This window comes from Rattus norvegicus, chromosome 14 (assembly GCF_021556685.1).
Source record: "Rattus norvegicus strain SHRSP/BbbUtx chromosome 14, alternate assembly SHRSP_T2T, whole genome shotgun sequence".
In the NCBI taxonomy this organism is placed as follows: domain Eukaryota; kingdom Metazoa; phylum Chordata; class Mammalia; order Rodentia; family Muridae; genus Rattus; species Rattus norvegicus.
Window position 1 is genome coordinate 77816474 of NC_141547.1, and position 27299 is coordinate 77843772.

At 47.8% G+C, this 27299-nt stretch overlaps 1 protein-coding gene across 3 annotated transcripts in view; it reads right to left on the bottom strand.

Moving 5' to 3' along the window:
* Positions 1–506: 506 nt before the first annotated feature.
* Evc2 (EvC ciliary complex subunit 2) overlaps positions 507–27299 on the bottom strand; it is an 87977-nt gene continuing 61184 nt past the window's right edge. For 2 of the 3 annotated variants that reach the window (XM_087582548.1, XM_087582549.1), the window contains 6 exons: positions 21304–21531; positions 11187–11398; positions 9481–9568; positions 7764–7966; positions 4803–4904; positions 507–2257 (listed from right to left, as the gene is read on the bottom strand). In XM_087582548.1, the coding sequence (XP_087438674.1) occupies positions 1990–2257; positions 4803–4904; positions 7764–7966; positions 9481–9568; positions 11187–11398; positions 21304–21531 (1101 nt within the window). In that variant the 3' untranslated portion in view covers positions 507–1989. 3 annotated transcript variants of the gene reach the window in all.

Sequence of the window (27299 nt, forward strand, 5' to 3'; positions counted from 1 at the left end):
ACACAGCAGTCTAAGAGTGATTCTTGCACACCTCCATTGCATTAGACATCCTGAGTCATGCAGACATGAATTTAAGTGTGTTCAAGGACGGTGAGGTCTCTGTGCACATTCAATACAACTTTATGGAAGGGGCTGAGCTTCCTGGTGTTGGCAGCTATACCTGGTCCTTAAGCTGGTGCCCCTAACCCTAACCCTAACCCTAACCCTAACCCTAACCCTAACCCTAACCCTAACCCTAACCCATGGCTGCATTTGTTTATCTGCTTTGACCAACAGTATTAGCAGGCCTATATATAGAAAATGCCATGCCCTTGGTGTTTATAATCATGGTGTATCATCCACACATGGGTTTTCTGCTCTGAGAGGTGATGTGAATGTGCGTACACACACACACACACACACACACACACACACACACACACACAGAGAGAGAGAGAGAGAGAGAGAGAGAGAGAGAGAGAGAGAGATTCACATAGTCCCTCCCCTCTCAAGCATCACTTCAAGTAGCGATTTGATATATACTTTATTACGTCTAGTAAAGTTCTATTTAAAGCTCAACATTTGAACTGAATTTTCTTCTTGGTAAAATTTTGTTTTCCCCAGGTCAGTCATTGACGCGCACTGTGCTAAAGATTTAAAAACCGAACAGGACCCTTTGATTTTGGAGGTGCATAATGAAATATTGATGGTGGGATTGTAGGAAGCCTGGAATTTGTTTTGAATAGCTGTGGTAGGGCTGGGGATTTGGGGTGTGCTTCTGGCCCTCAGAGAACGAAGGAAGTACCTCAGCCTTTCCCAGTCCCTCCAGCACTGGGCAGATGCCACATCACTGGGTGCAGGCTCCCAGATGCACTGTGGCCCACAGCACTGGGATGCCTAAAGATACAAGGGAGACCACAAATACTCTTGAACCGCGATATCACAAAGGACAAAGTCATTCTTCCTCTGTCTATGCTTTCGCACTGGATATCCATGAGGTACATCAGCCCCTCTGGGATACAAACGCCCCCCTTGTGTCTCTACTGATGGAGTGAAGTGGCTGACTGGCTCCTTAGGATAGAACCCTGTGACCAGGATATCAGCACGAAGCCTTAAAGGAAGCCTGGCGGGGGTGGACGATGGGGGTTGGGTGGGGGGCACAGCTGCACTTCAGAAGCTTCACCAGTGGCCTGTTTGTCCCTTGGTGGTCATGGGATTCTCTTCTTATTAACGTCTTGCCCCAAAGAGACATGAAAGGCCTGACCACTGTCATGAGCATGAGAGTATCAGGACACACAGGTCTGTGTAAGCTATGAAGGCTGGAGATGGCTTTTCAATATCTGCAGAGATGGAGCCCTGAACACGTTCATTGATTGAGACCCAGAGAATGGACCAAGGCTTGGACCACAGACCAGGAGCCCTTGTTCTACTATTTCTCAGCTTTGGGGCCCTACTTCTCCTGAATATCCTCATTGCAAAATGAGAAAAATACCCCTACCTTGAACTGGCAATTCAAGGGCTGGCACATTTGAGCCTCTGTAGGAAGGGCTGGGTCTTTCTGTAGGAGCCCATCACAGGGAACCAAAGCACTGGTGAAAGCAAGCACAAACTGCCCCACATAAAGCAAAAATGAGGCCCACTATTACACACCAATTTTTAAAGTTCCCTTTATGAAAAAAAAAAAAACAGAGCATGTAACACACATCGTAAAAACAGAGAGCTGCACATTCCTCACATAAACTGGGTGGGGACACATCCCAGCAATAGGCTGTGTGAGGAACGTGGGGTAAGGTGGGACCCCTCTAGCTCTTGGTAATATGGACAGAGAAGGAAGGTGTCCTGTGGCACAAAAGACTGGACCTGAGAGAGCCAATTTGTATGGCTCTGTGTCAATGCTGCAAGCATGTGTATACTGCAAGCTGTATGATACAGACAGACAGACAGACCAACCCAGTGGGCCAGAGGAATGATGTGCCTGTCTTGAGACACTTCTTGGTGCTTCCTCTTGGGTCAGTCCAAGCCCAAGGCCCTGCTGGCTGCCTTGGCATTCAGGAAATTCTTCTTCCTTCTGGGAGGAACACGCAAAGAGATCTCAGGCTCCTTTGGGCTTCTGAATACAAAGATCTTTTCTCCTGTGTTTAATATGTCCATAGTGTCTAGCCCTGTGATGGGGATGGGCGCCAGTTCTCCGATGGGCTCTAGGGACAGGTGCGGCCAGCTTCCTTTCCCGGGGAACACCACCCTCTCCTGGACAGGAACATATCTCTTCTTCAATATGCTGCAGAGAAAAAAAAGATCAGAGTCTGCATTCTGGGGCCATTCTGACTTGCCTCAGTGTTCTGACATTTCCCCCAGGAGAACCCTTCTTTAGGTCCTGACACCCCAAATAAGTGTCATTATCTTATTTTTTTATTTGTGCGCTTCTGTGTACGCCATGTTTGTGTACTGCCCATGTAGGCTGGGAAATGGTGATGGATCCCTCGGAGCTGGAGTTACAGGCAGGTGTGAACTGCTCAATGTGGGTTCTGGGAACCAAATTCCGGTCCTGTCAAGAGCAATGTTGTAGTCACTGCTCCATTGCTGTGAAGAGACACCATGGCCAAGACAATCATTATAAAAGAAAGCATTCAACCAGGGGTTTGATTACAGTTTTAAAAGTTTGGCCCATTATCATCATGGCAGGAGTTTGGTGGCCTGTGCAGAACTAGAGCAGTGCCTGAAAGCTACCTGGAAATCCTCAGGCCAAGAGAAGAAGAAAGAGAAGCACTGGGCCTGGCTTTGAATTTTTAAATCTTAAAGTCCACCCCTCAGTGACACATTTCTTCCAATAAGGCCACACCCCTTATTCCTTCTAATCCTTTCAAATAGTGCCACTCCCTGGTGACTAAACATTCAAATATATGAGCCTAGGGGGCCGTTCTCATTCAAACCACCACAAGCATGAAGCACTTTTAACCACTGAGCCATCTCTCTGGACCTAAGTACTATTTACATTTTTTTCCCTCCGCTCTGGTCACTGGTTGTGACTTCAGTCTAATTTCATCAGATAAAACCCAGTCGGGTGTGCTGCTTGGTCACCTTCACTGGCTTGTAGTGTGAAAGGTTCAGAAGTCTTGTGAGCCCAATGTACAGTGTTAGCTTGTTGCCTAGGAATATTTACTCTATGGAAATAGCAGAGTCCCCCTCCAGCTTCACTACAGCTGCCTGATAAACGCTTAAAAACCCTGCCCTGCAGACCTCCCCCTGGAAGCAGGCTACAGACAATGGTGAGAAGTTGGTAGAGTACATCTGAGACAGAATGTGGCAGGCTTAGGAACTCCTGCTACTCTTGGTAGGTCTTGTCCCTAGAACCCTGGATGCTACTATTGCTGTTATAACTGTTCCCGGAGAGCCCCATGTAACCTTAAAGCCACAGGGTGCCCCCGTGGCTCCAAGCAGCTTAATGAAAAGTCTTATCAATAAGGATCACCTGGGAGGCTCACTGGCCCTCCCTGAGGTGTACAGCTCTGTGCTGGAGACTGGGACCGAGGCCTCTCATGACTGGTACCCACTCTATAGCGTCAGCACAGCATGGGTGCAGGGAAGAAACCTTACAACTAAGCCTATCCAGTGCTGTTTCTGGTATGGACGTGAGTTGGCTTCCATTGCCTGACATCCTGCTCTTATTTCTTGAGTACTGTATTCTGATATCCGATCTATTATCAATGACTCTATGCTTTTCACTGCAGACTATCCACAGCATGGGGTCTCTGGACCTTCACCTCTGAGACACTCCAGGAGGACGTCACTCCAGCAGGGCTTGGACAGCCATCCATTCCAAGTAAACAGAGAACAATCCTTTTTAAGCCAGCCATGTTACTTTCTTTGTGTGTGACTAGAGGATGTTACTTTGTGTGTGAGTGTGTGTGTTATGCCTGCATGTTGCTCTGGGTGTGTATACATGTGTATATGTATGTAGAGGGCAGAGGTTGACATCTGGTGTTGTCCACAGTCACCCTGAGATAGGGTCCTTCATTGAACGTGGAGCTCACCAAGGTTAGGTTAGCTAGCCTCTGAGCTCCAGCAATCCTCCTGTCGCTGCCTCCTCAGTATTGGTATTAGAGGTTTTTGCCACCATGCCAGCATTTACTGGAGGGGGGAATCTGAACTCACGCCTTCCTGCAGGCATGGCAGGTATCTTACCAACTGAGTGGCTACCCCAGCCTGAAAATATCACTTTTTAAGTCCATGTTCCACCTAATGTGACAGTTTTCTAATCCCCTCTATTTGGAACCACAGGAGACCCTTGCTCTGTGGTCTAAGGCAATGTGAAATGGCCTGCCTCTCCCTTCCCTCTGAGATCTAGGTGTGCAGAGATCACAGCCAAAAGAGACGGGCACTAGAGGAGGAGGCAAGGCTGTGAGCTCACATACTTATAGGAGGGTGAGTTTGACAGCCCTAAGCCTCCCCACCCCAGCTGCAGTCTTGGGCCTCTGCACCAGATCTCTCTACACCTTAGTTTTGTCATCTCCACTTTCTGGAAGGTTCAGGGTAACAAGAAGTTAAAGGGCTTTGGGAATAATAAAGTCTGAAGAACTCTAAAGAATTATTTTTTTTCTAATTATATCTCATTAAAACCTGCTATTAGCTAAAATAAATATAGTAATTAAAATGCTAATAAATGTTAGGAGAACACTCTCCTACTGAGAGCTATAGGCTTGTGTTCAGCCTTTAAACCTAGACCAAGAACAAAGGCATGTTGTCTTCTGGGAAAAACCTTCCCACCTTCTGTCCCCTCTCTGGCAGCTTGGCCATGCCCCAGTAGGCTTTCCCCAGCTCCTCACCTCTCCTTCTTCCGGCGGGCCCAGAGCATCCTCTCCAGTCCTTGACTCACCAGATCTGCTCTGAACCTGCTGTCCAAAGCTTTCCACCAGCTCTGGTGTTTTCTGATGCAGAAGGAAGAGGTTACAGTTTTAAGAAGAATCAAATCCGATTTTCAAATCCCCCGACTGGCATACCATCCCTGAGGTGGCTGCTGGATGCCACCTAGAACCCTGAGAGATTTGCTGAGTGTCAATCTCAGGCCTGGTCCACAGGTTATCCCTGTCTGGAGGGTGTTGGTAACAGACAACATCTATCAGGTGGGGACAAGCTGTGCAAAGAGAGTCCTGTGGTTGTACCCTAAGGGCATGTGCTGACTGCTGTCATGTGAGACCCTTGGTCTCAGGGTGCACAAATAATGCAGGTATAACTTTTCTATGTTCCACAGAGTCCTAGTGACATATGGGGACACACTCAGAGTGTAGAGGTGTGCTGTGGGTATAGGAATGCAAACATGGTGGCTTGGAAGGTGGCCAAACAGAGTGTTGGAGGCCACCTGTAACTTTGGGCTGAGAAGAGGAACAGAGGGTGAACTGTGTGGGCCTTGACTTTAATCCAGCACAGGACAGCACAGAACTGAGAGAGGGCTGTCTCTGGGCTCCAAGCTACTCAGCTAGCCATGGGGACAGTTGCTGTCAGGAGTCCATTACCTCCCAGGCAGAAAAGGGCATTCTGATGGCTGCCCTCCCTACAATGGACATTGGATCTTTTCTGGATCCCGCATGTCCCTCTGGACACCTTCTCTCTCCTAGCTGTCAGCTTCTAGTACTTAAAGCTCAAGACTCTAAACTCATGTGATGACCAGGCCCCAGGGTCCCGAGAGCCATGATTCCACCCTCAGAGCCTGACCGGGAGTCAGGGCAAAGAGGGAAGGTTCATGTTCATCTCAGAACAAACATCCCAGTCTTCCAGAGCCCAGCCCATCCTGTCAGTTCTTTCCCAGCCTTGGAGATTAGCTGGCCTGAGAATGGAATATGTAGAGACTAGAGCTACAGAATCAAGAGCCACAGTTACACCCACACCCTGTCTCCAACACCTAACGCTTGGCCTTCAGACATGTTCACATCCAGCCTTCAGATCACATCAGAACACACAGTCATCCTCTGACCACACCCAGTCATCCAGCTCTATCCATCCCCAGCTTCTTACTATGCTCATACCCACCCCGTGGGCTCACCCAAATCTGACTCACATGACTGTGCTAGAGCCACGGGCACTAAGACAGTTCTTCTAGCCACTGAGATTCCTGCCCTGTCCCGCCTCTGGCCTCACTGACTCACCACAGCCTACTCTGTTTGTCTTCTGCAAACCTAAGCCTTTGAATCAATGTTTGTGATTGATTACAAAGAGACTGATCGGGAAAAGTAATGTTCCTCGGGACACCAGCTCAGGCACACTCAGGACGTGTCAGCAGCTTCCTAGCTGTCCACCTTAGCTGCCTAAGGGTCCTGGTTGAGGTTGGGGCTCTGCACAGGGTCTTCCGCAGGTTCAGTCTGTTTACTCACTATGTTCTATACACTCTATTCTCCAGTGTCACTGCTGAGAGCTCCCCTACCTGCCTTGCACCATGCCTCCCGCTTTTCCTCATTTAAAAGAATACACATTGTGTGTATGCGCGTGCTATGGTAGAAGGACACACTATTGTCCGAGGACCACTCTGCAGGAGTTGCTTTTCTCCATCCATTCTGGGGATGGAATATGGGGTTTTCAGACTCTCTGAAAGCCCTCTCCCAGCCTTGTCTTCCCAGGAGCTTTTCCTAACTCAATTCAGACCCGGACCATACCTGTAAAGCCCTTGAAGGTAGGTCTGTTAGGAGAGGGAGATGGGCCCCAACTGCATGTCCCAGAACAGGAGGCAGTCACACCCACCATGGCACACTGTGAGTGAAGTCACCAAAGCTAATGTTTAGGAAAATTCCAGTGTGAGGCATGTTTAAATCTATAAAAACGGCAGGAAATGCAGTCTAGCTAGTGACCCAAGAAGCAGGCAGGAGAAAGGAAATTTGCTCTGCTACAAGGTCTGAAAAGCAGACAGTGTGTGTGCACATGGCATGCTCACTGAAGCCTGGCAAAAGCCTGTCCACCCTGTCCTAAGATGGCTTCACTCACAGTCAGTCGCTCGGTGAAGGTGGGATAGCAACAGACACTCAGCAGAAATGGTCATTTCATTTGAAACTTGACCTCCAGCCTTCTCCAGGTACCTTTAGGGTTCAGGCTTTAGGAAGGGCAGGTTTCCTATCAACCACAGAAGACACTCTTTCTGTGAGCCCTGCAGCTGGGTCCAGACATTGGACACACAAGGTATGCTAGCCACACTGCCCACTGAAGATTCCTTCAGTTTATAATCCATTCATCAGAACATAACCCCATTGTAAATTGATGAACAATAGCCTGTTCACATTAATATAGGCAAAACCCACATGCATACATGCAAGTACATCTGCAAACACACCTCAATAAACACACGCGTGCATACGCACAGTCACAAAACTTGGCATAAAAGCATGCTGCACGGGAAGAAATACAACCAAATGCTAACAGTCACCTTTTCTTTCAAATTAGGGAAACCACGAATACTTTCTTTTTTTCTCTATGCACTTTTAATATTTTCTTAATGGCATCTATGCTAAATATTCCGATGAATATTCCTAGAGAAATGTATGTTCGGAAGTCTGGAAGTATGTAATAAAAGTCTAAAGCACTGGACCAACTACTCAGGTCTACTAAGCCTTTGAGCTCCGAGCAGCAGAGCCAGCTGGGAAAGTCCATGTGCAAGACCCTTTCCGTCAGGATCTTAGGAGGGTCAAACCTGACTTTCAAGGCAGCACCCACCCTCCCCCACCCCTCCCCCTCCCATCCCCTCTCCCACCCCTCCACCTCCCCCAACAATCCCCCTCCCCCCACCCCTCCCACCGGAAGCTCACCTCCTCTTGCCCTGCTCCGCCTGTGCCTGCTCACCACCACTCTCATTCTCTGCTGTGTGGTCTGAGTGCTTCTCGCTGACTGCATCCAGCAAGGCCAGTAGCTGAGGCTGCGAAGCTGCGGGAAGCACCACACTCAGGAGTCTCAGTAGGGTGCCCCCCGGCACCATTGTCATCCTGGAGAGGTAGGACACCAGCCTCAGTCCCTGGGAGAACACGAAAAGGGAAGAACACAAGTCTGGCTCCCTCTCGACATGCTGTGCAGCCATATCTAATTCATGACATTCCCAAGGTTTTCGTGGTCCTGGGGTGATAAATATTTCAGTGGCTCAGCCTGGAAACATCCTGAACTCACAAGGCTGTCAACAAAATGTCTTTGGTCAGCAGCCTTGGCACCCACAGTGTCTCTAACAGCTCACCCACTCCTTCCAAGTTAGCTCACTGAGCAGAGCCAGGATCTCAGCCCAAGAGCCCCAGCCTGCATGGCCGCAGTCAGGAAAATTTCTCCATCCCCTGCTCCACTTCTGGGAGGCCCTTGGGATAGAGCAAGCTCTGGGGAAAGCTGAGTGTCCCCACAGTGGTGGACGACTGGTGCCACCGCTCCACTGACGTGCGAGAGGTCACTTGGCAACAAAAAAGGAAGGCGACTGAACTCAAGGACTCTGGGTCGTGGGGAGGCTGCGTGGCCCCATACATGCAGTGCTGTAGCTGAACATGAGAGAAAGATGGAGAATGGACCCTTGGTACTGGGGTTGAGGATGCTGGGTGTGGCAGCAGCTGTAAAGTGACATACAAGGAGGTCTCTGCCGGGTTGGACAGTTCTGCATCTTAGTTGTGGTTACAGGAATCTCCTGCCATAACCGGACAGAAACCTGTACGCCACATTTGATGTGGTCCCAGGCAAAGCCAAGGAAACAAGAAACAAAAGATGGATGTTGTAACGTTCTACACCTTAACAGGCCAAAATGGTTTCAAAATAACAAGCTTAAAAATGTGCCAGCTCTGTGCTGTGTATGCAGAGTCACTGAAACCCGTGCTAAGTCCTTGGGCCATGTCTTTATTTTCATTGGTGTCTCAGATTCTTATCTGTACTTGGAGACTACCAGTACTGTTGCAAAAGGTTTGTCGAGGACACAGTAGCTGGGATTTGCCCAGTGTGCTGGCCTGTGACTCAAATCCCAACACTCAGGAGGTGAGACAGGGGATTACCATGAGTCCAATTAGTGCCCCTGGCCAATCAGAGCCCTTCCCTGCCTTCCCTGGGATTTTACAGAGCAATGCCTGGAGAGGGGGGTGGCAGACATTTGATGTCCAGCAAAGCCAGGCAGGGGTATGGAGAGTCTGATCTTCGTGTGGAGAGAGTTCATGCGGGGGCTGAGTGAGGACAGGAGGAGATGAAGACTGTACCCCATCTGTTCTGCTGTGGCGAAGGACTGTTGTTGTTATGAGAACTGCCGTTACATTGTAACAAGAGAGATGCCGGTTCACACCAGCCAGAGGCAACATCTCAGGCCTCCCGGTAAACAGGACATGATGACAGTAAGGGGACTTTGTCTTGTCCTGGAGACAAAGAGGCTCAATAGCACAGCTGCCATCCTTGTTACATCTGCTGGACCTGAGCTGATAAGGAACCCAAGGCTGGACCGCCACCATCTGACATCCGCAAGACGCTGGTTCTGAGAAAGGGGAAATGTCCACAGATGTGGACGGGCCCTCCCACCTGGCTGCAGAGGCTGGCCATGGTGTCGGTCTCCATGCTTTCCAGAGAATCTTCCAGCACTGCACCGTTCTGCTGCTCCTCTCTCACCCTGGAGTGAAGAGAAAATCCAGAGGTCCAGCCCAGCCAGAGGCAACTGACGGGAGGGAGACTCACCGTGAGGGGGGAAAGAAGGAAGAGCTGGCCCGGGAGCTAGCCTGCCCTCCTTGCCTGAACTATAGAGCGCAGGAGGCTGACAGAGATGCAGAGCTCCAGTAATCTGAATGAGGACGGTTCTGTGGCTCTCGGGTGCTCCATAGCCCTGCTCTGAAAACTCACTCTTGTTACTCCAGTTTAGAACCAGGGAGGCCAGCACCTGGGGTCCATACCTGATTTTGCACTGGGCTAAAGCAGAACCAAAGTCATCATCCACAGATGGTCACAGACGGCCCTGCTCTGGTGGCAAGGCTAGCTGGCATCCTGCTACAAGAGGTTTGCTGTATCCCCAGAGTCTGTGTCAAAGGTGAGGCCATGGATCTGGCCCACATTCTCACTGGCTATCACAACTCAACACTTGTGCAAGTTCAACTCAAACCCAACCCTTCTCTCCTGCAGATTCTTTCAGGGAGCAGGGGAACATGATAGTGATGATGATGATGATGGTGATAGTGATGATGATGATGATGATGATCTATTAAAAAGCCCCAGCCTAGATCAAATCAACACTTCTGTACTCACCCCCCTCTGACAGACATTCAGCCCCTCCGTTGGTTAATTCCATTCAATGAAATGGCACTTTAATGTCGTGTTTACCCAGGAAACAAACTCAGAATCACTGTAATCTGCTCACCCAGAAACCAAATGGAGTGTTTCCTCCAGTTAATTTGTGTATTTGTAAAAACCCAGCCAATGTGCGCCATATACAGTTTGTATCTGCTACTTTACACACAGATACCATAGTCACAGTGGGGAGTTAGAGAGCTGCAAGGAATGGCTTTTCTCCAGAAGCGCTGAATGCCACAGGCAAAAAAGCTAATTGTCTGATGTTGATTGTTAAAAAGCAAAGAAGGAACAAGGTTTGGCTCTGTGTAATTTGTAGCTCTACAGAGGAAAGGTCGAAAATTCTGCAGCTCAGTGAAATCGGGTCACAGCCCTTCCTATGCCAGAGCTACCTCCTGGCTCTGATGCTGGGCCACGACGGCGTAAGATGCTACCAGGTGGGAAATCTGGGTGGGAGCATGTAGGACCTCTCTCTAATCTCTTCACAACCGTAAGTTTATGATTTCTTGAGAGGAGAGGATTTCTTTTAAGAGGAGCCAGGCGTGGTAGTGCAAGCTTTTAACCCCAGCTCTTAGGAAGCAGAGGCAGGCAGGTTCAGCTGGTCTACAGAGTGAGTCTAGGACAGCCAGGCTATGCTTTGAAACAGTATCCTGGGGGTGGTGGGGGGAGGGGTTTGAAAGGACCTGTTGAGATGAGAGCTGAGCAGGTAAAAGCACTTGCCACCAAGCCAAAGGACCCAAGTTCAACCCCCCAGGACCCGCATGGTAGAAGCAGAGTAAGCCTCAATGATATTTAAAAAGAAAAAAACAAATTATAGAAGGTATCAAGAAGGAAGAAAGTTGGCATACTTCAACAACAGCATCTTGTGCAGAACACGGGAATGGTACCTAAGGCAGGAAGGTGAGAGGCCCGAAGACCCCTCCCCCACTCGCTGTGAGCCACCCACCTACCTCTGCTGATACTGTTCCAGTAGCTTCTGGCCCTTGTTCAGAGCCTGCCGCAGGACGGCAGAGACCTGCCTCTCGGGATCTATCTCCTCAGGCTCGCCCAGCGCAGGTCCGTCAGCCGCCCACCGCTGCCTGCTCTCCAGGACCCGCCGCTGCTCAGCCTCTTCCTGCTGCACCAGCCGGTCCTCCAGCATCCTCTCCAGCTCCAGCAGCTCCTGCAGATGAAGCAGCAGGGGTGAGACCCACCCATGCCAGGTAGGGAGGAGTTAGAGAGATGACTGAGGCATTATTGCAAGCCTCACAGTAGCTACATGTCTCCAGAGGGATCAGGGTGCCCCAGTGTGGTTAAGCATCCCTGAAGCTGAAGTTAGGCTCAGGCCAGATCAGAAAAAAATAAATAAATAAAAATAAAATAGCAAAGCACCAGGCCATTTTCCTAACTGTCACCCCCATATACTCATGAAAGGGCTGCATTCTCAAAAGGTTATCCCAAGCCTAATTTGCATTGGGCTTTTTGATCTCCCCACCACTCCCACAGGCTTATGGGAAATCTCCTAAAAGGGAAATCTGATACATTGTATTTTGAGACATGCTCTGGCTACACTACCCACCTCATAAACTTTCATTGAAAAAAAATGTCTTTTAAAATCCACGACTCAGAACCCTCTGGGCTGTTAATTTCCACTCCTATCTCTCTTTTGAGATCCATGTTTTGCTTTGCTAAATACATTTCTGCTTAAACTTCTGAGCCTCTCAATTGAATTCTTTCAGGAAGGTAAGACCCAGAGACCTGCATAACAGTGCTTTGCAAAGGCTGCTCCTGACCCTCTCACCTGGGAATAGAAACGTCTTTGGGTGGCTCTAAGTTTCACGCACTGCACATGGTGCCCCGGGCTTAGTGACAGCTCAATAAATATTGGCAATAGTAACACCATTTTTGCTTCTGATCTCAAGGTGTCTAAGAGCACTGACACTGGGTGGCAGAGTTGGAAGTGTGAAAACTCAGGCAGAATCAGAGGACAGAGTGAGGCACATGGGCAGCAAAACACAGGGGGTCACCTGGTTGGGCTTGGAAACTGCAAAATACAGCAGGGACCATTAGTCTGGGGTTACTCCTTCTTCCTGAGTAAGCCCTCCTGTTTAAATCTGCCCATCTTTGCCACACAGACTTCATAGTCCTATTTCACAAAAAGAATCTAAATCGTTCCCTGAATGAGATGCACGCCATGGACTCTCCTTAGGAATCGCTTCTTCCTAAGCTTTTCTTTTCATGCTTTTTAATTCTCCAAATGCTTAACAGCTAAGAAGCTCATTACCAACAGGAAAGTATTTGGCACAGAACGATTGCGCTGCACAATGAGAATCTCACACAAAGCAAAGCAGGCTGCCTTCTCTCCTCGAGCAAAAGAGGAAGGCGCAGCCTGTCCACCATCTCCCTACCAACTAAAGAACGTGTAGTCTGATTTTCTGCTCGTGATGCAGGATGTCCAGGGTCCCCCCCTGGCAGGCCACTGTGATGGGAAGCTCTGACACTAATTAGAAGAGCTCTGAGATGTAATGGAAAATGTGGGTGCTGTGTTCCCTAGGTAGCCTAAGACTGTGTGGGGCATCTGATGTGCACAACACTGGCCTGGACAGTTCATCTCGGGTACTCAGATGCCTTGATGTCTCGATGTCAGGGCTCTCTAATGACCTTGGGCATGCCCTTTCTGTCTTTCAAAGGGATAGGTCTTGGATTTTTTTTTTTTTAAATTTTGAGACACAGTCTCTCACTGTGCAAACCTCATAAGTCCTGGAACTCATTCTGTAGAGTAGCCTGGCCTTGAACTCACAGAGAGCTGCCAGCACTAGAATTACAGGTGTACACCACAATACCTGACTCCCTTTCCATCTCAACTAGAATCTGAGGCATTGGTCTATCCATGTCAGTCACCTCCAAATAAACACTTGTTATACGCTTTGACAGTTGTTCTGGGGAGGCTTCCTCCTGTTGCTGATTTTCTGAGGAATTCCATCTTGAATGGATGTTAAAGTCCATCAAGAACTCTCTGAATGTGGAGAAATGGTCACGTGAGCAGTTTCCGCCCCTTTAACGTATTAAGTAAGTGATTTTTGTAAACCAATGCCCTCACACTAAATTCCTTAAATTCCTGGTTAAAAAAAAAAAAAAACTCACTTAGCCTGGCCAGGATGAATCCATATTATTCTAACAGATGGATGAGTTATGTTAGTTACAATTTTGCACATAAAGGTTACAACTGCAGCTCTTCTGTCTGGTACCACCTGGGTCTCCAGTTGGCGTCCAGGTTATCAGGCTAAGTGGGGGTCTTCCCTCCAGTATCTGTGATGTGAGTAACACACTGGTCATGCTTTGAGTGAGAATGGCTCTCATAGGCGCATGTATTCAAGTACTTGGTCCCTAGACAGTAGAACTGTTGGGACAGGATTAGGAGGTGTGATCTTGTTGGCAGAGGGGCAAACTTTGGGGGTTTCTAAGGACTCACACTATTTCCTGTATGCCTCAGTTTCCTGCTTGTGAATCAAGATTTTTTTTTTCCCTCTGCATCATAAGTTGCCTTGGTCATGGTGTTTTGTCACAGTGATAGACAAGTGACCAAGACACTTTATAGTTTGTGAGAGCTGAACTAATACCAGGGCTGGATGTATGTGGCAGTAAGTGCAGGTCTGTAATTTCCTGTTATAGGTGGGAGAGAGAGAAAGAGAGAGAGCTTCCTCCAGGAGCCTGTGTTAAAGGCTTGACCTCCAGCCTGTGGCTGGATCACTGAGAAGTGAGTGGATTATGACGGCTTTGGGTAATCACTGTATGAACTGCTCATGGACTCAAAACTTGAGGGTATTTTTGAGGAGTGAGGAAGCTAGAAGCAGAACCTTCTAGAGTGGCTAGAGGAAATAGGTCACTGAGAACACACCAGCAATAAGGCCAGCTCTTGCCCCAGCCACCTCTGTCCTTGTCCGCTTCCTGGTCATCATAGGAGAGATTCTGTGTTCCATTGTGTACTCCTGCTAGGAAGCTATGCCTCACCACAGCCTGAAGGCAGCAGAGCCAGCCAACTGTAGGTTAAAGCCCCTCATACCATGACACCACGCGAACCTTTCTCCTTTATGTTCCTTCTATTTAGTACTTTCTCAGAGTGGTGGAAAATTCTAACACACTTGCAAGCCAACTTCATCTCTGGCATTAAAACTATACATATATCTTTTTCCTACTAGCATCAACTTTGGTCATTTATGTTTACTTAGAAAATTTCCCATTGTACTTATCTTCAAATTCATCTATATAATGTTCTTTCAGCATTCTAATTTTAAAAACACTACATCTGTGATTATAATCCTTTAAAATCTCTATACCACTGATTTGTCCCTTAGCCTATTTTTAATTGTCAACCTTATCAGAGATCTGCACATTTTATTGGACTTCTAAACTTCCTTTTTATTTTATTAATTCTCTCCACGTTAGTTTTGACATATCTTATTTATCTGCACTTCTCCCCTCCATGTCCATTTCTTCCTCCCCAACTTAAAAAAGTTTATATTCTCCCAAATTCTATGCCTTTATGCATGTATATGTATTTTGATCGTATCCATCCCCCACCACCTCCCTCTAACTCCCCTTAGTGCCCCCAGCTTGTCTCCCTTCCAGCTTCATGCACCCTTCAAAAGATATGTGACCTTAGTTATGAGTATTTCTTCTTTTCTGATGGACGTTTAGGATGAGTTCCCCTCTAAAAACTTTAATCCAGTACTACACATTTTAATACACCGTAGATATGGGTTTTTTTTAAGTATATATGTAATTTTTTTTTAACTTTTTTACTTCTTTGACCATGGAATTATCCAGAGGTATAGTTTAAAATTTCCAAAGTATGGACTTTTATAGTGGCCTCTTAACACATTTGAGGTTAGTTGCTCTTTGTCAAAAGAGGTCAAGAGGACGTGAGAGAGTCAGTTACTGTCACAGCCATGATGTGTGCTGCACAGTGTATCTGCTGGCTGCTGGCGGCTGGCTACTGGCTGCAGTTTGCAAGTGGGTGTGAGAGCCACCCTCACCCTCAACTGCCTGTCTACATCCTCACTTATTCTTCAGAAGCTTAGCCTGTCACCCTGCCCCACTGGGCTGTTTCAGTACCTCAAAGACTATGGTAGTTTGAATGAAAATGGCTTACATTGGCTCATAAGGAGTGGCACTATTAGGAGGTGTGGGCCTTGTTGGAGAAAGTGTGTCACAGGGGGTGGGCGGGGGGCGGGGCTTTGAGGTTTCAGAAGCTCAAGAGAGTCTCACTGTCTTCCTCACTGTCACCTGATCCAGATGTAGAGCTGTCATCTCCTCTCCAGCATGACCTGTGCATGCACGCCACCATGCTTCCCACCAGGGTGATATTGGACTAAACCTCTGAATTGTAAGCCAGCCCCAATGAAATGTTTTTCCATTGTAAGGATTCCCCTGGTCATGATGTCTCTTCCCAGCAACAGAAACTCTAAGACAATACAGGTTAATCAATTTCTCTCTGGTCTACCAAGTTTACTTCTCTTGTTTTAAGTCTTTTATGAAACACATGCAAGTTACACCCCATAGGTACAATTTTTTTTAAAAATCACTTTTATATTATCTTTACTTTCTTTAATAAATTATATACAGAATTACTTTACAACCTGTGCTGATAACCTGAACATTAAACTCTTCATCGATCTTAATGTCATTTTGTGGTTGATTGGTGGTGGTGGTGATGGTTTTGGTAGTAGTGATGATGGTGGTGATGTTGGTGATGTTGGTGGTAGTGGTGGTGATGGTGGTGGTGGTAGTAGTGATGGTGATGGTGGGGGTGATGGTGGTGGTGGTCATGGTGGTGGTGGTAATGGTGGTGGTGGTGGTAGTGGTGGTGATGGTGGTGGTGATGGTGGTGGTGATGGTGGTGGTGATGGTGGTGGTGGTATTAGTGATGGTGGTAGTGATGTTGGTGGTGGTGATGGTGATGGTGGTGATGATGGTGATGGTGGTGATGATGGTGGTGGTGGTGGTGATGATGGTGGTGATGGTGGTGGTGGTAGTAGTGATGGTGGTGGTGGTGATGATGGTGGTGATGGTGGTGGTGGTAGTAGTGATGGTGGTGGTGGTGATGATGGTGGTGATGGTGGTGGTGATGGTGATGGTGGCGATGATGGTGATGGTGGTGATGATGGTGGTGGTGGTGGTAATGATGGTGGTGATGGTGGTGGTAGTAGTGATGGTGGTGGTGGTGGTGATGGTGATGGTGGTGATGATGGTGATGGTGGTGATGGTGGTGGTGGTGGTGGTGATGGTGGTGGTGGTAGTAGTGATGGTCATGGTGGTGGTGGTGGTGGTAGTAGTGATGGTCATGGTGGTGGTGGTGGTGGTAGTAGTGATGGTGGTGGTGGTGGTGGTGGTGGTGGTGGTGATGGTGGTGGTGGTGGTAGTGATGGTGGTGGTGGTGGTGGTGGTAGTAGTGATGGTCATGGTGGTGGTGATGGTGGTGGTGGTGGTGGTGGTGGTAGTAGTGATGGTCATGGTGGTGGTGATGGTGGTGGTGGTCATGGTGGTGGTGGTAGTAGTGATGGTCATGGTGGTGGTGGTGGTGGTAGTAGTGATGGTGGTGGTGGTGATGGTGGTGGTGGTGGTAGTGATGGTGGTGGTGGTAGTAGTGATGATGGTGGTGGTGGTGGTGGTGGTAGTAGTGATGGTCATGGTGGTGGTGATGGTGGTGGTGGTGGTGGTGGTGGTGGTAGTAGTGATGGTCATGGTGGTGGTGATGGTGGTGGTGGTCATGGTGGTGGTGGTAGTAGTGATGGTGGTGGTGGTGGTGGTGGTGGTGATGGTGGTGGTGGTGGAGGTGGTGGTGGTGATAGTGATGGTGCTGCTGTTGCTCATGTTGTTTATCCTGTGCCCAGATCATCTGGACTAGCTCAGGTGTAACATTTTTATGTGACTTTCTTTTCTCAAGGATCTGTGGTCATATGAACTTAGTCTGGGGAAATCCTAAGGTCCCCACAGAATTTCTTTTTTTTCCCAGAGAGGATGTTTTTAGACAGGAGCAGTCAACTCAGCTAGAACAAGTTCAACTTTGTTTATCATCCTGAGTGGCTGTGTTCCTTCTGTGTGCCTTACTCATGGTAGTACAGCACTGGCCTAAACTTCACAGTCAGCATCTGCCCCTCCCTAGAGCAGGCTGGAGACATCCTCCCCTCATGCTCTATCTCAGTAGGACATGCACAGCCTCATCACCTCATCCTTGTATGGCTGGGTCTAAGTCTCAGTAGCTGCGTGTAGCACAGCCAGACCCCAGGTACATGTCTGTCTTTTCTGTGAGCCCAGAATGCTCTAGGACAGCTGAGCCCTGGAGTCCTCCATCTTCTCCAGCTCAGGAAACATGGAAAAGCATGTGCATTTTATGTGTCCACATCTGGGTATATGTGGGACCGTGAAGGTAGCCTGATTCCTGGTTGAGCTAAGGCTAGAAGCCCCAGAGACCCTGAAGGGACGGTAGGTGTTTTGCCTGTTCCCAGGTATCAGGCCCGTGTCACTAGCTACAGTTCCCCATAGATTTGTGGCCATCAGTCATGTAAGGGCAACATCCCAAGCCTCAAATAGATGACTTGACTTGTAGTCACATAGGCTCAAGAGAGATCTCCATTATGATGAGGTTCCTAAAGTTAGCCAATAAGCTTTCCTTCAGACACTTAACCCTGAAGAAGGTATTTAATCTCAGGCCCATCCTGAGACGTGGGGTGTGGTTTTACACATCCACTTTCCACCATGACAATAAATGTCTTAAAACCGTGGACTGCCTCTTTTCATCGGGATCCGCCATGGGGAGCCATGGAGAAGGCCTTGACTCCTCTGCACAGGGACAGCCAGAAACCCCCTTTCTCCAGCCCTGGGCTAGATCCTGCCTTCAGGTCCCTACTCCGTTTTCAGCTTTTCCCTGCCTTCCAGGCCCAGATGGCCCTGGCCTCCTTGCAGTCCCAGGGACCTCCCAAACCAGCTCTGGCTGACCCATAACTCAACTGTGCTTCCCCACCCCCAGAGTGGTGTCCTGAGGCTTCCCTACAGCCTAACACCTGTCTGAGGTCAACTTCCCACATCCCGGCTCCCTGAGTGGCCATGCCTTATAGGGGAGTGGACATGAGACCCTAGAGGTATGGATTTCTCTAATGACCCTTCTATACCAATGTTGATTTACTAAATCATACCAAATCCATAGGTTTAGCAAAAATAGTAATTTTTGGTAAATTACTGGTAATTTCTGGAGAGGGGAGGGGAAAGGGGACAGGATTAGGAATGGGGATGGACAGGAGGGAAGCCCAGAGGGACAAAAGCCTGAGTGGAAATGTGCAGCTGATGGAGGCGGGAGGTGGGGGAATCTCTAGAAAGTCCAAGAGACCTGGGATGGGGGAGGCCTTAGCCAAAATGTCCAACAATGGGGATACGGATTCTTGAGAGTCCTCTCTGCCTTTCTCCACTTTGAAGAAAGCACAGCTTATAAGCTTGGCGAAGTCACCTGGATTGGTCTATGAACTTGAGATGTCCATCAAAGTCAGAAACGGGCTTGGTTTCAGGCCTCTCTCAGTAGCCATGCTGTCTCCTAAGGAGCGTCTGCCCAAAACTCAGCTTCTTACCTGAGACCTGAGACTAACAACAGCTCAGCAGGTCCCTAAGACAGCCAGTGACAAAGAGCTTAACCACGGGGCAGTGCAAGACTGGAACTTGTGACTAATCCTGCCTAAGGATCAACAGTAAGAAGCATGATTAAGTAAGGAACTGTCAACGAGACCACAGCAAGTCACATCTTCTCTAAGCAGGTCTGCACACCAGGGCCTCGGTGAATGAGAGCTTTCTACTCACTGGAACTTGTTACTCTAATTCATGAGATTAAAAAAAAACCCACGCATACTCCCAACCCTCACTAGAGAAGCTGTGGATGGTGATCACCCCAGGGACCCCACAGCTGGCCTTGTAAGAGAGCCTTTAGAATGCTCCAGTCTAATGCACCTGACTCTCACATCCTCCTAGGACTCAGGGTTCACTTTAGAAGAGGAGACTGAGAGATGGCAGGTCCCAGAAAAGCAGATAAATACAAGGAGAGGACTTTTCAGACAGAGCAGGGCAGCTTCACCTATGTTGAAGAAACTGTGACAACAACATGCACAAGAGAAAGCAAAAGCCACATAAAATGAAACAAAATTTGCATGTTTACCCCGTATTTCTTTCTTTCTTTCTTTCTTTTTTTTGCTAATATCCACTTATACCATGTATGTCCTTTGGGTCTGGGCTACCTCACTCAGGATATTTTTTAGTTCCATCCATTGGCCTGCAAATTTCATGGTGTCCTTGTTTTTAATAGCTGAATAGTGGTGTTCCATTGTGTAAATGAACCATAAACCCAAAGCCAAATAACAAGGAAGGCCCGAGGGGGGAAACTTGAATCTCACTCAGAAGAGAAAATAAAACAGTCATCGGAGGATACTCACGATATACCCCACAGACCCTAAGAAATTAAACAAGAAGGAAGGCCCTAGTGAGGATGCTTCGATCCCACTTGGAAGAACAAAATAATCATGGGAGGCAGGAGGGGGGAGGAACCTAGGTGGGAGAGGAGAGGGGAAAGGGGGCCAGGATCAGGTATGAGGGAAGACAGGAGAGACGCCCAAATGGCCAGGAAAATGAATGGAAACACGCAGCTTCCAGGGGTGGAGGCAGAGGGTAACCTCTAGAGAATCCCAGAGACCTGGGATGGGAGGGGCTCCCAGGACTCAGTGTAGGTGACCTTAGCCAAAATGTCCAATAGTGGGGATATGGAACCTGAAGAGACCACCTCCAGTAATTAGACAGGTCTCCCAGGGGAGGAACGCCAGCCCACCTTCAAAATTTCCAACCCCAAATTGATCCTGTCTAAAAGAAACGCAGGGACAAAAATGGAGTAGAAAATGAATGAATGGCAGGCCAGAGACTGGCCCAACAGGATCCATCCATGGGCAGACACCAAACCATGACACTATTACTGATGCCATGTTGTGCTTGCAAGCAGGAGCCTGGTATGGCTATCCTCTGAGGGGCTCTACTGACATAGATGCAGATACTCACACCAAGCACTGGATGGATGTCATGGACCCCTGTGGAAGAGTTAGGGGAAGGATTGAAGGAGCTGAAGGGGATGACGACCCCATAGGAAGAACAACGATGTCAACTAACCTGTACCCCGGGGATCTCCCAGAATCTAAGCCACCAACCAAAGAGAACACACAGGCTGGTCTAAGCTTCTGGCACATATGTAGCAGATGACCGCCTTGTTTGGTCTCAATGGGAGAGGATGTGCCTAATTCTGTAGAGACTTGACACCCCAGGGAAGGGGGATGCCCAGGAGGTATACCCTCTCAGAGGCAAAGGGGAGGAGGGAAGGAGGAAAAATTCTTCAAGGGAGGCTGGGGAGGGGGAGGGGGAACATTTGGGAGGTAAATAAGTAAAATAGCTAATTTTTAAAAAACAGACATCAGAGGCAGCTGAAGGGAGAGAACGAGGTGGGAGAGGGCATGGGGAGGGGAACAGGGCAAAGGGATAGCTAGGAAGAGTAGGGGAGAAAGGGAATTGGTGTTATATGGGTAGGTGGCATCTCTAGGACTTGACAGAGACCCGGGATGGGGAAGGCTCTAGGGAATCTATGGGGGTGACTGTAGCTGGGACTCCTAGAAGTGGGGATATAGAGCCTGAAGCGGCTACCTTCTGTAACCAGGCAGGACTTCCAGTAGTCACCAACCAAACCACAAAATCTTGGACCCAAAATATGGCCAGCCTACAAAGTGGTCATAGATGACAAAGATGCAGTGACAAAGATGGAGCAGAGACAGACGGAGTGGCCAACCGACCTGAGACCCACAACGTGACCAAGAACCAATATCTGACACCATTCTGCCATGCCTGCAGACAGGAGCCGAGCATAACTGTCCTGCATAATTAGTAAGCCACCTTACTTGGTCCCCCACTTCACATCCAGGACATGTGGTAGAGACTCATCCCATGTTGAATGACGTACCAGGCACCACAAGGAGCGATGGCGCAGGTACCCTTTTCTACCCCAACCCCACTCACCGGCCTGTGGGACTCCAGGATCTGCACGCAGGCTGACTTGGTCAGTGTCTCCGACTCACTCAGCTCCCCCAGCAGCAGGTCTTGGATGCTAAGCAGGGCGGTGTAGACGGAGAGGGTCTCAGCAGCCCGGGCCACCTTCTGGAACTGCAGAGCCACAAGTGACTCGGCAAAGTGTGCCTCCTGGGCCTCCAGCCTCTGGACCCTCTCCTGGAGCAATTCCCCTCGTACCTGGGGAAAGGGGACAGAAACAGAGGAACTGAGAGGCCGTGGAGAGGAAGGCTCACTGCCTCCCACGGAGCTCAAGCTGAGGTCCTGCCAAGGAGACATCCGTGTGGGACTTTGTTGGGAGCGAGGCAAGGTCTCAGCTGCTGAAAACACCAGTCTCAGTGTCCTTCCTGGTCTATGTAGATCTTCAGAGGTGAGCAGACCTGGTTCTGTCCACTCCCAACTCTTCATGGGCTCCCCATGTCCTACAGGATGATAGTCTACACCCCTAGCAGGTCCCAGGCCTTGTGTACAGGCAGGCTCAGTTATACCTAACCCTCAAAGTGCCTCGGTTGGGGTTGGTGACTTTGCTGGGACTAAAGTGCTTTCCACCTCCTCCCTGCTGTTTGCCCTTTGGGTCTCTGACTGATCCCACCCAGACCCTCGTTCATCATGTTGTCTCCTCTCTGTGTTTCGCACGATGTCTTTTCACAGCAATAGAAATTCTAAGACCGTAACCAACTTCTCTCTCGCCTAGCCAGTTTACTTCTGTTATCTTAAATCTTTTATGAAGTACATGCAAGTTATACCAAGTAGGTACATTTTTTTAAAAAAAAAATCACTTTTATATCATCTTTAGTTTCTTTAAGAAAGTTACACACAGAATTACTTTGCATCCTGTGGTTCCCTCAGTCCCCACCTTCTATTACACGGCTGCTTGCTGGCCTCCATTACTGAACCTGCCTGCTCTCCTGAGCCCTAATTTAAAGGGCACAGTTTTCTATTGTCTTTTAAAATTGCCAAACATGCTTTGTTTCATAAAGTCCTGTATCCAGAAACAGCCAAGAGGCACACGGACAGTGCGTTCCTTCTTTAGAATTCCCAATCCTAGAGACTATCCCAGACCTCCCTTCCCCTGGTGAGGATACAGCCCATGACCAGCAGGAAGTAGCTACAAGAGTGACTGATGGCCATGAGCATTTTCACTTATCTAAGAGAGAGACTAAAGTCAGAAGTGTTAGCCGTGATCACACCGTCTTGTGAAGCTCCCCTTGTCTTCGTTGAACAGTGAGAGTTTCTGAAATTAAACTCACTTTTCCAGACTGGTCCCTGTCAGTGACAGCCAGCCATGGGAGATGCTTTTTCGTCTCGTGACATCTTTGACCTACTGCTCACCTTAATTTCTTTGCTCCCCTAGTAACGGAACGTCAGGCAAAACCTTTCTCTTCTCTGCCCTATAACTATCTTCTCTGTCTCCCAAACAAACTAAAAACTGACTTAAGAAACTGCAGATAGAAGATTCAAAACCCTTCAAATGTAATCAGGTTATGTGTGCTCTCGGATGCCCCACATCCCCAGAAAACATCAGGGCGTGATTCCTGTCTAGCACTCAGATGGGAGAAAGTCCAATCTTCCGCCATCCCTTGCTCATCCCTGTTCCCAAAGCAGAACCTGGCAGGCAAGACTCATCTGGACAATTCATGTGGGTCATAAAGGTCACGTGTTCTGGGTCTTGATAGATGTCACTGGACTCAGCAGTGAGACCCCAGTAAGATGGTTGATGTTACTATGTCACAATTGTGTGTGTGTGTGTGCTTTTTATTTGGTTTGATTCGATATTTTTCTTATTGGTCTTATTGGGTTTCTGTTTATTTGTTTTGATTTCTCTCTCTCTGTCTCTCTCTGTCTCTGTCTCTCTCTGTCTCTCTCTGTCTCTGTCTCTGTCTCTCTCTCTCTCTCTCTCTCTCTCTCTCTCTGTGGGCAGACATGAAATGAGCTGAGTATGGAGGTAGGGAGGATCTGGGAGGAGTTGGGGGAGGGGAAGAATATGATCACATTGCAGTGTATAAAAAATAAATAAATACAAAAAGAAAAAGAGATGCAAGGTCACCAATAGTAAAGTAAAAGAGGCAGTTAAGTGGGAGGAGAAGATCGCTGGGTGTTTCCAGAACCAGGAAGGCAAAGACAAAGACACCAAGCTCCTGAGACTCAGATCTGCTGAGGGACACTGGTCCCAACCAACAGAAGGCAATGACGTAGAACATAGCCCCACCCTTCTCCAGCTATCTGAGAAATAGTCAGGAAGGTTAGCCATGACTGTGCCGTTTGTAACGCTCCCCCACTCTGTTTAAAGTAACAATAGTACCTGAAACCAAAGTAACTTGTTTTTCTAGATTTTTGCTCTCTCAGCCCAATGAGTTTTCACTGATGACTGACCAGGAAAGATGTTCATCCATCCTTAACCCTCTCAGCCTCCCTAACAATGGCAGACCATGAGCCAAAGAGGATATCAGTCTCCTTCTCACACATCTAGTCTGTAAGTGGACAGCAGCCTCTGATTCCTTTCGCTAGAAGACTAGGCCCAGTGGTCTCTTCAGGAACAAAACCTGTGCTGTCGTTGACTTGTTGGTTCCTTTTGTAGATCCCACAAGCTCCTTGAGCCTCAGCCTTCCCAAGGCTCAGCGCCCTGCCAAAGGGAAGACACGAAGTGTGGTGGCCCTGAGGGACAGCTCCAGGTTATCAGAAGTGAAAACTTTCAATCTAGGAAAGTCAAAGGCTTTTGCATGTCCTTTAAGAAGGCCATGCTTCTTAATGTAACCCTACACAGGCAACATTAAAAAGGTTTTCCACAATCCCCCTTTCTTTCTTTCGAAAGCTTACTTTGTGAATTCCAGCACCTGGTGAGATTATTTCTCTATATCAGGTTTGAATCCTAGAGGGACAATCCTGGGTAAGGACAGATTTGCATCTCTATGCAGTATTAATGGCTGGTTTCTTTACATATTCATGCATCTCAAATAATAACAACTCATTTGAGAACAAGGCCTGCTAAATGTTCTTATTTTAAATAGGAAGTTCAAACAATTTCCTTCCTACTTCTTTCTGACAGCATTTGAAGCTCAAGGAAGGCCCTTCTATGTCCTAAGATGCCCTTTAATGTTCCTCAGGGCCAGCCCTTTGCCTTGTCTTTATGGGATTCTAAATCACACCAGTCCTTCTTTACAGGTCTAGAATCAAACATGGAGATGCACAGGTGAGGCGTTAGCAGGGCCTTCCTCAAGTGCACTGGATCTCTAGGATCAGAAGAGGGACACAGTAACATGCAGATGTCCCAGAGAATTTTCAGGTCAGGACCTGCACAGAGGCTATAGAGGACCAAAGGCTCCTCAGTGCCTGCCACCCCTGCCACCCTGCTGCCCTGCCACCCACAGCAGCAGGTGAAACAATGCCAGAGCAAGAGGGATCTGAGAACCTCAGCTGTCACCTCAGTCCAGCTGTACCATCCAGTCAGGCCATAAACCCCCGTTAGCCCTGACTTTCTATGGCTTGCCTCCTAACCTTACCGAAACGTCTCAGAATGCTTCTGCTTTTATTTATAGGCTGCCCAGTTAGGACGTAGGAGTATATATCGTCACCCAGCCTATAAGGCCTTCTCCCTACACTCTCCAGCCACACATCTGCTGTGCTCCTCTTAAGCCTGGGTCTTGTCTTCTATCTCTCGCCTGTATCCTCTCCTCTTCTCATGTCTTGGTTATAAGCATCTGTAGCTTTAGCAACCTCTAAAGTCGATGAGCCCTAACAGGATCCCAGCTTATCCCTCCCAGCTCCTCCACCCACCTTATTTTTTTTCTTTTCGAAATCCATCTAGTAATTAATCCCTATCCTCCTGCCTCCCTCCCACTCCTAATCTAATTGTCTAAAATTGTAGTGGACACCACACTGTCACTGTTGATCGCCGGCTGTTACATTTGCACTTCATGAATATCCAGCAGTTATCATCCTGCTTATCATAGGCACCCAGAGCGCATGGACTGAGGAAACATTTTGGGAGATACATATCCAACTCCATCAGGTCCCATACTTGAACACTGTAAATACATCACTTTAAAGAAAATAGCTGTTTAAACAACAACGACGACAACAACAACAACAGCAGCAGCAGCAGTTGCATAAATTCCAACAGTGACCCCTCCCCCCAAAACACCACACAAAACTAAAACAAATATAACTCTTCCAGAAATTATTAACCCTACACTGATGGCCTCTAGGGAGGGTGAGTCTGGTGAAAATACAAGGCAGAGAGATCAAAGTAATGATGATAAGTATGGTCAAAGCAAACAGAATGGGGAAAGGAACTCCTAAAGGAGAACTAATTCAAACAGTTGAACAGAATGAAGGCGATGGTGCTATGACACGAAACAGAATTCGACAGAGACAAAAATCTAAAGAAAAACCAATCTTAAATGCTAGAAATAAAAAATATGAATGAGTCAAATTAAAAGCTCTGTGGAAAGTGTGAGCAACTCAGCGGATCACTAACAGGGTGGAATATCGAGCCTAAAGACAAGACGCGAGAGTTGGAGCTGTCCGACAAGCACGGAAACAAAATGAGACCAAAATTCAAGATACACGGTCCCTACGAGAAGACCAAACCAACAGATAATGGTCATAAAAGGAGAAAAGTCCCATTCTAAAGGCATAGAAAGCATTTTCAAACAAACAATAATGGAATTACTTATAATAATACTAAAATTAATATAATAATAATTATCCAGAATTAGGAAAAGCGGTGCCAGTCCAGATACAGAAGGCAATTGGACTCCAAACACACAAGACCAGAGAACCTCCCCTCATCCTGCTATAATGAAAACCTTAAATATACAGAGCAGAGTGTATATTGGAAGCTGAAAGACAGACGCACAGAAATGGCACATACATGGCAGGCCCATCAGAACAAGAGGGAGTTGCTCAAGGGAAAGGTTGAAATGCGGGAGGTCTGGAAAGATTCTTACAAGCGCTGAAAGGCAATACCTGCCAGCTGTGAGAACTCTACCCAAAAAAGTTACCTATCATAGCTGAATGCAGAAATTAAGATGCTACATAACAAAAACAGGCTACAGGAATTTATGATCACTGAGCCTTGCCTCAGTGAGAGTTTCCATTACTGTAAAGAGACACCATGACCAAGGCAACTCTTACAAAAGGACATTTAATTGGGGCTGGCTTATGGTTCTGAGGTTCGGTCCATTATTATCATGGTGGGGAGCATGGCAGCATCCAGGCAGGCCTGGTGCTGGAGAATCTGAGATTTCTACATCTTGTTCCAAAGGCAAACATGAGAAACTGGTTTTCAGGCAGCTAGAAGGAGGGTCTCAAAGCCCACCCCCAAAGTCCAGAGTTCAGAGTCTCTTCTGAGACTCATCCAATCAGGCAACTGTAATTAATCCCATATAAAATCAAAATAAAATGCTAATCACTTACCTCTAATATCACAGGACATATATTTACCATTCCCAAGTTCCATTAATATCATAGTGAAGAAATACTGAACCAAAGCAATACCAAAAGCCAGCTGGGCAATCATCAAACTTCACATCTCTATGTCTGATGCCCGACTCCTTTCAGCTTTGATGACTGTAGCCCACTCTTTTCTCCTACACTGGTTCCACTCCCTGTTGTCAGTGTTCCTCAGCAGCTATCCTACAGCTCTGGCATCTAGAACACCTTGGGGTCTCCAAGGCAACTTCAACTTTACAGCTTCTTGTTCCAATGTCTGGGATCCACACATGATCTTCTAAATTCCTCCAAAGGGCTTGGGTCACTTCTCCAGCTCTGCCCTCTGTAGCACTCAAGATTCTGGTTAACTCCATTCCACTGCTGTTGCTGTTCTTGGTGATCATCTCATGCTACTGGCATCTCCAATATGCTGGGATCTTCTGCTAACAGTAGGATTCATTAATAGGTTCTCATAGGCTCTCTTCACGGTGCCAAGCCTCAACTTCTTTGTATGA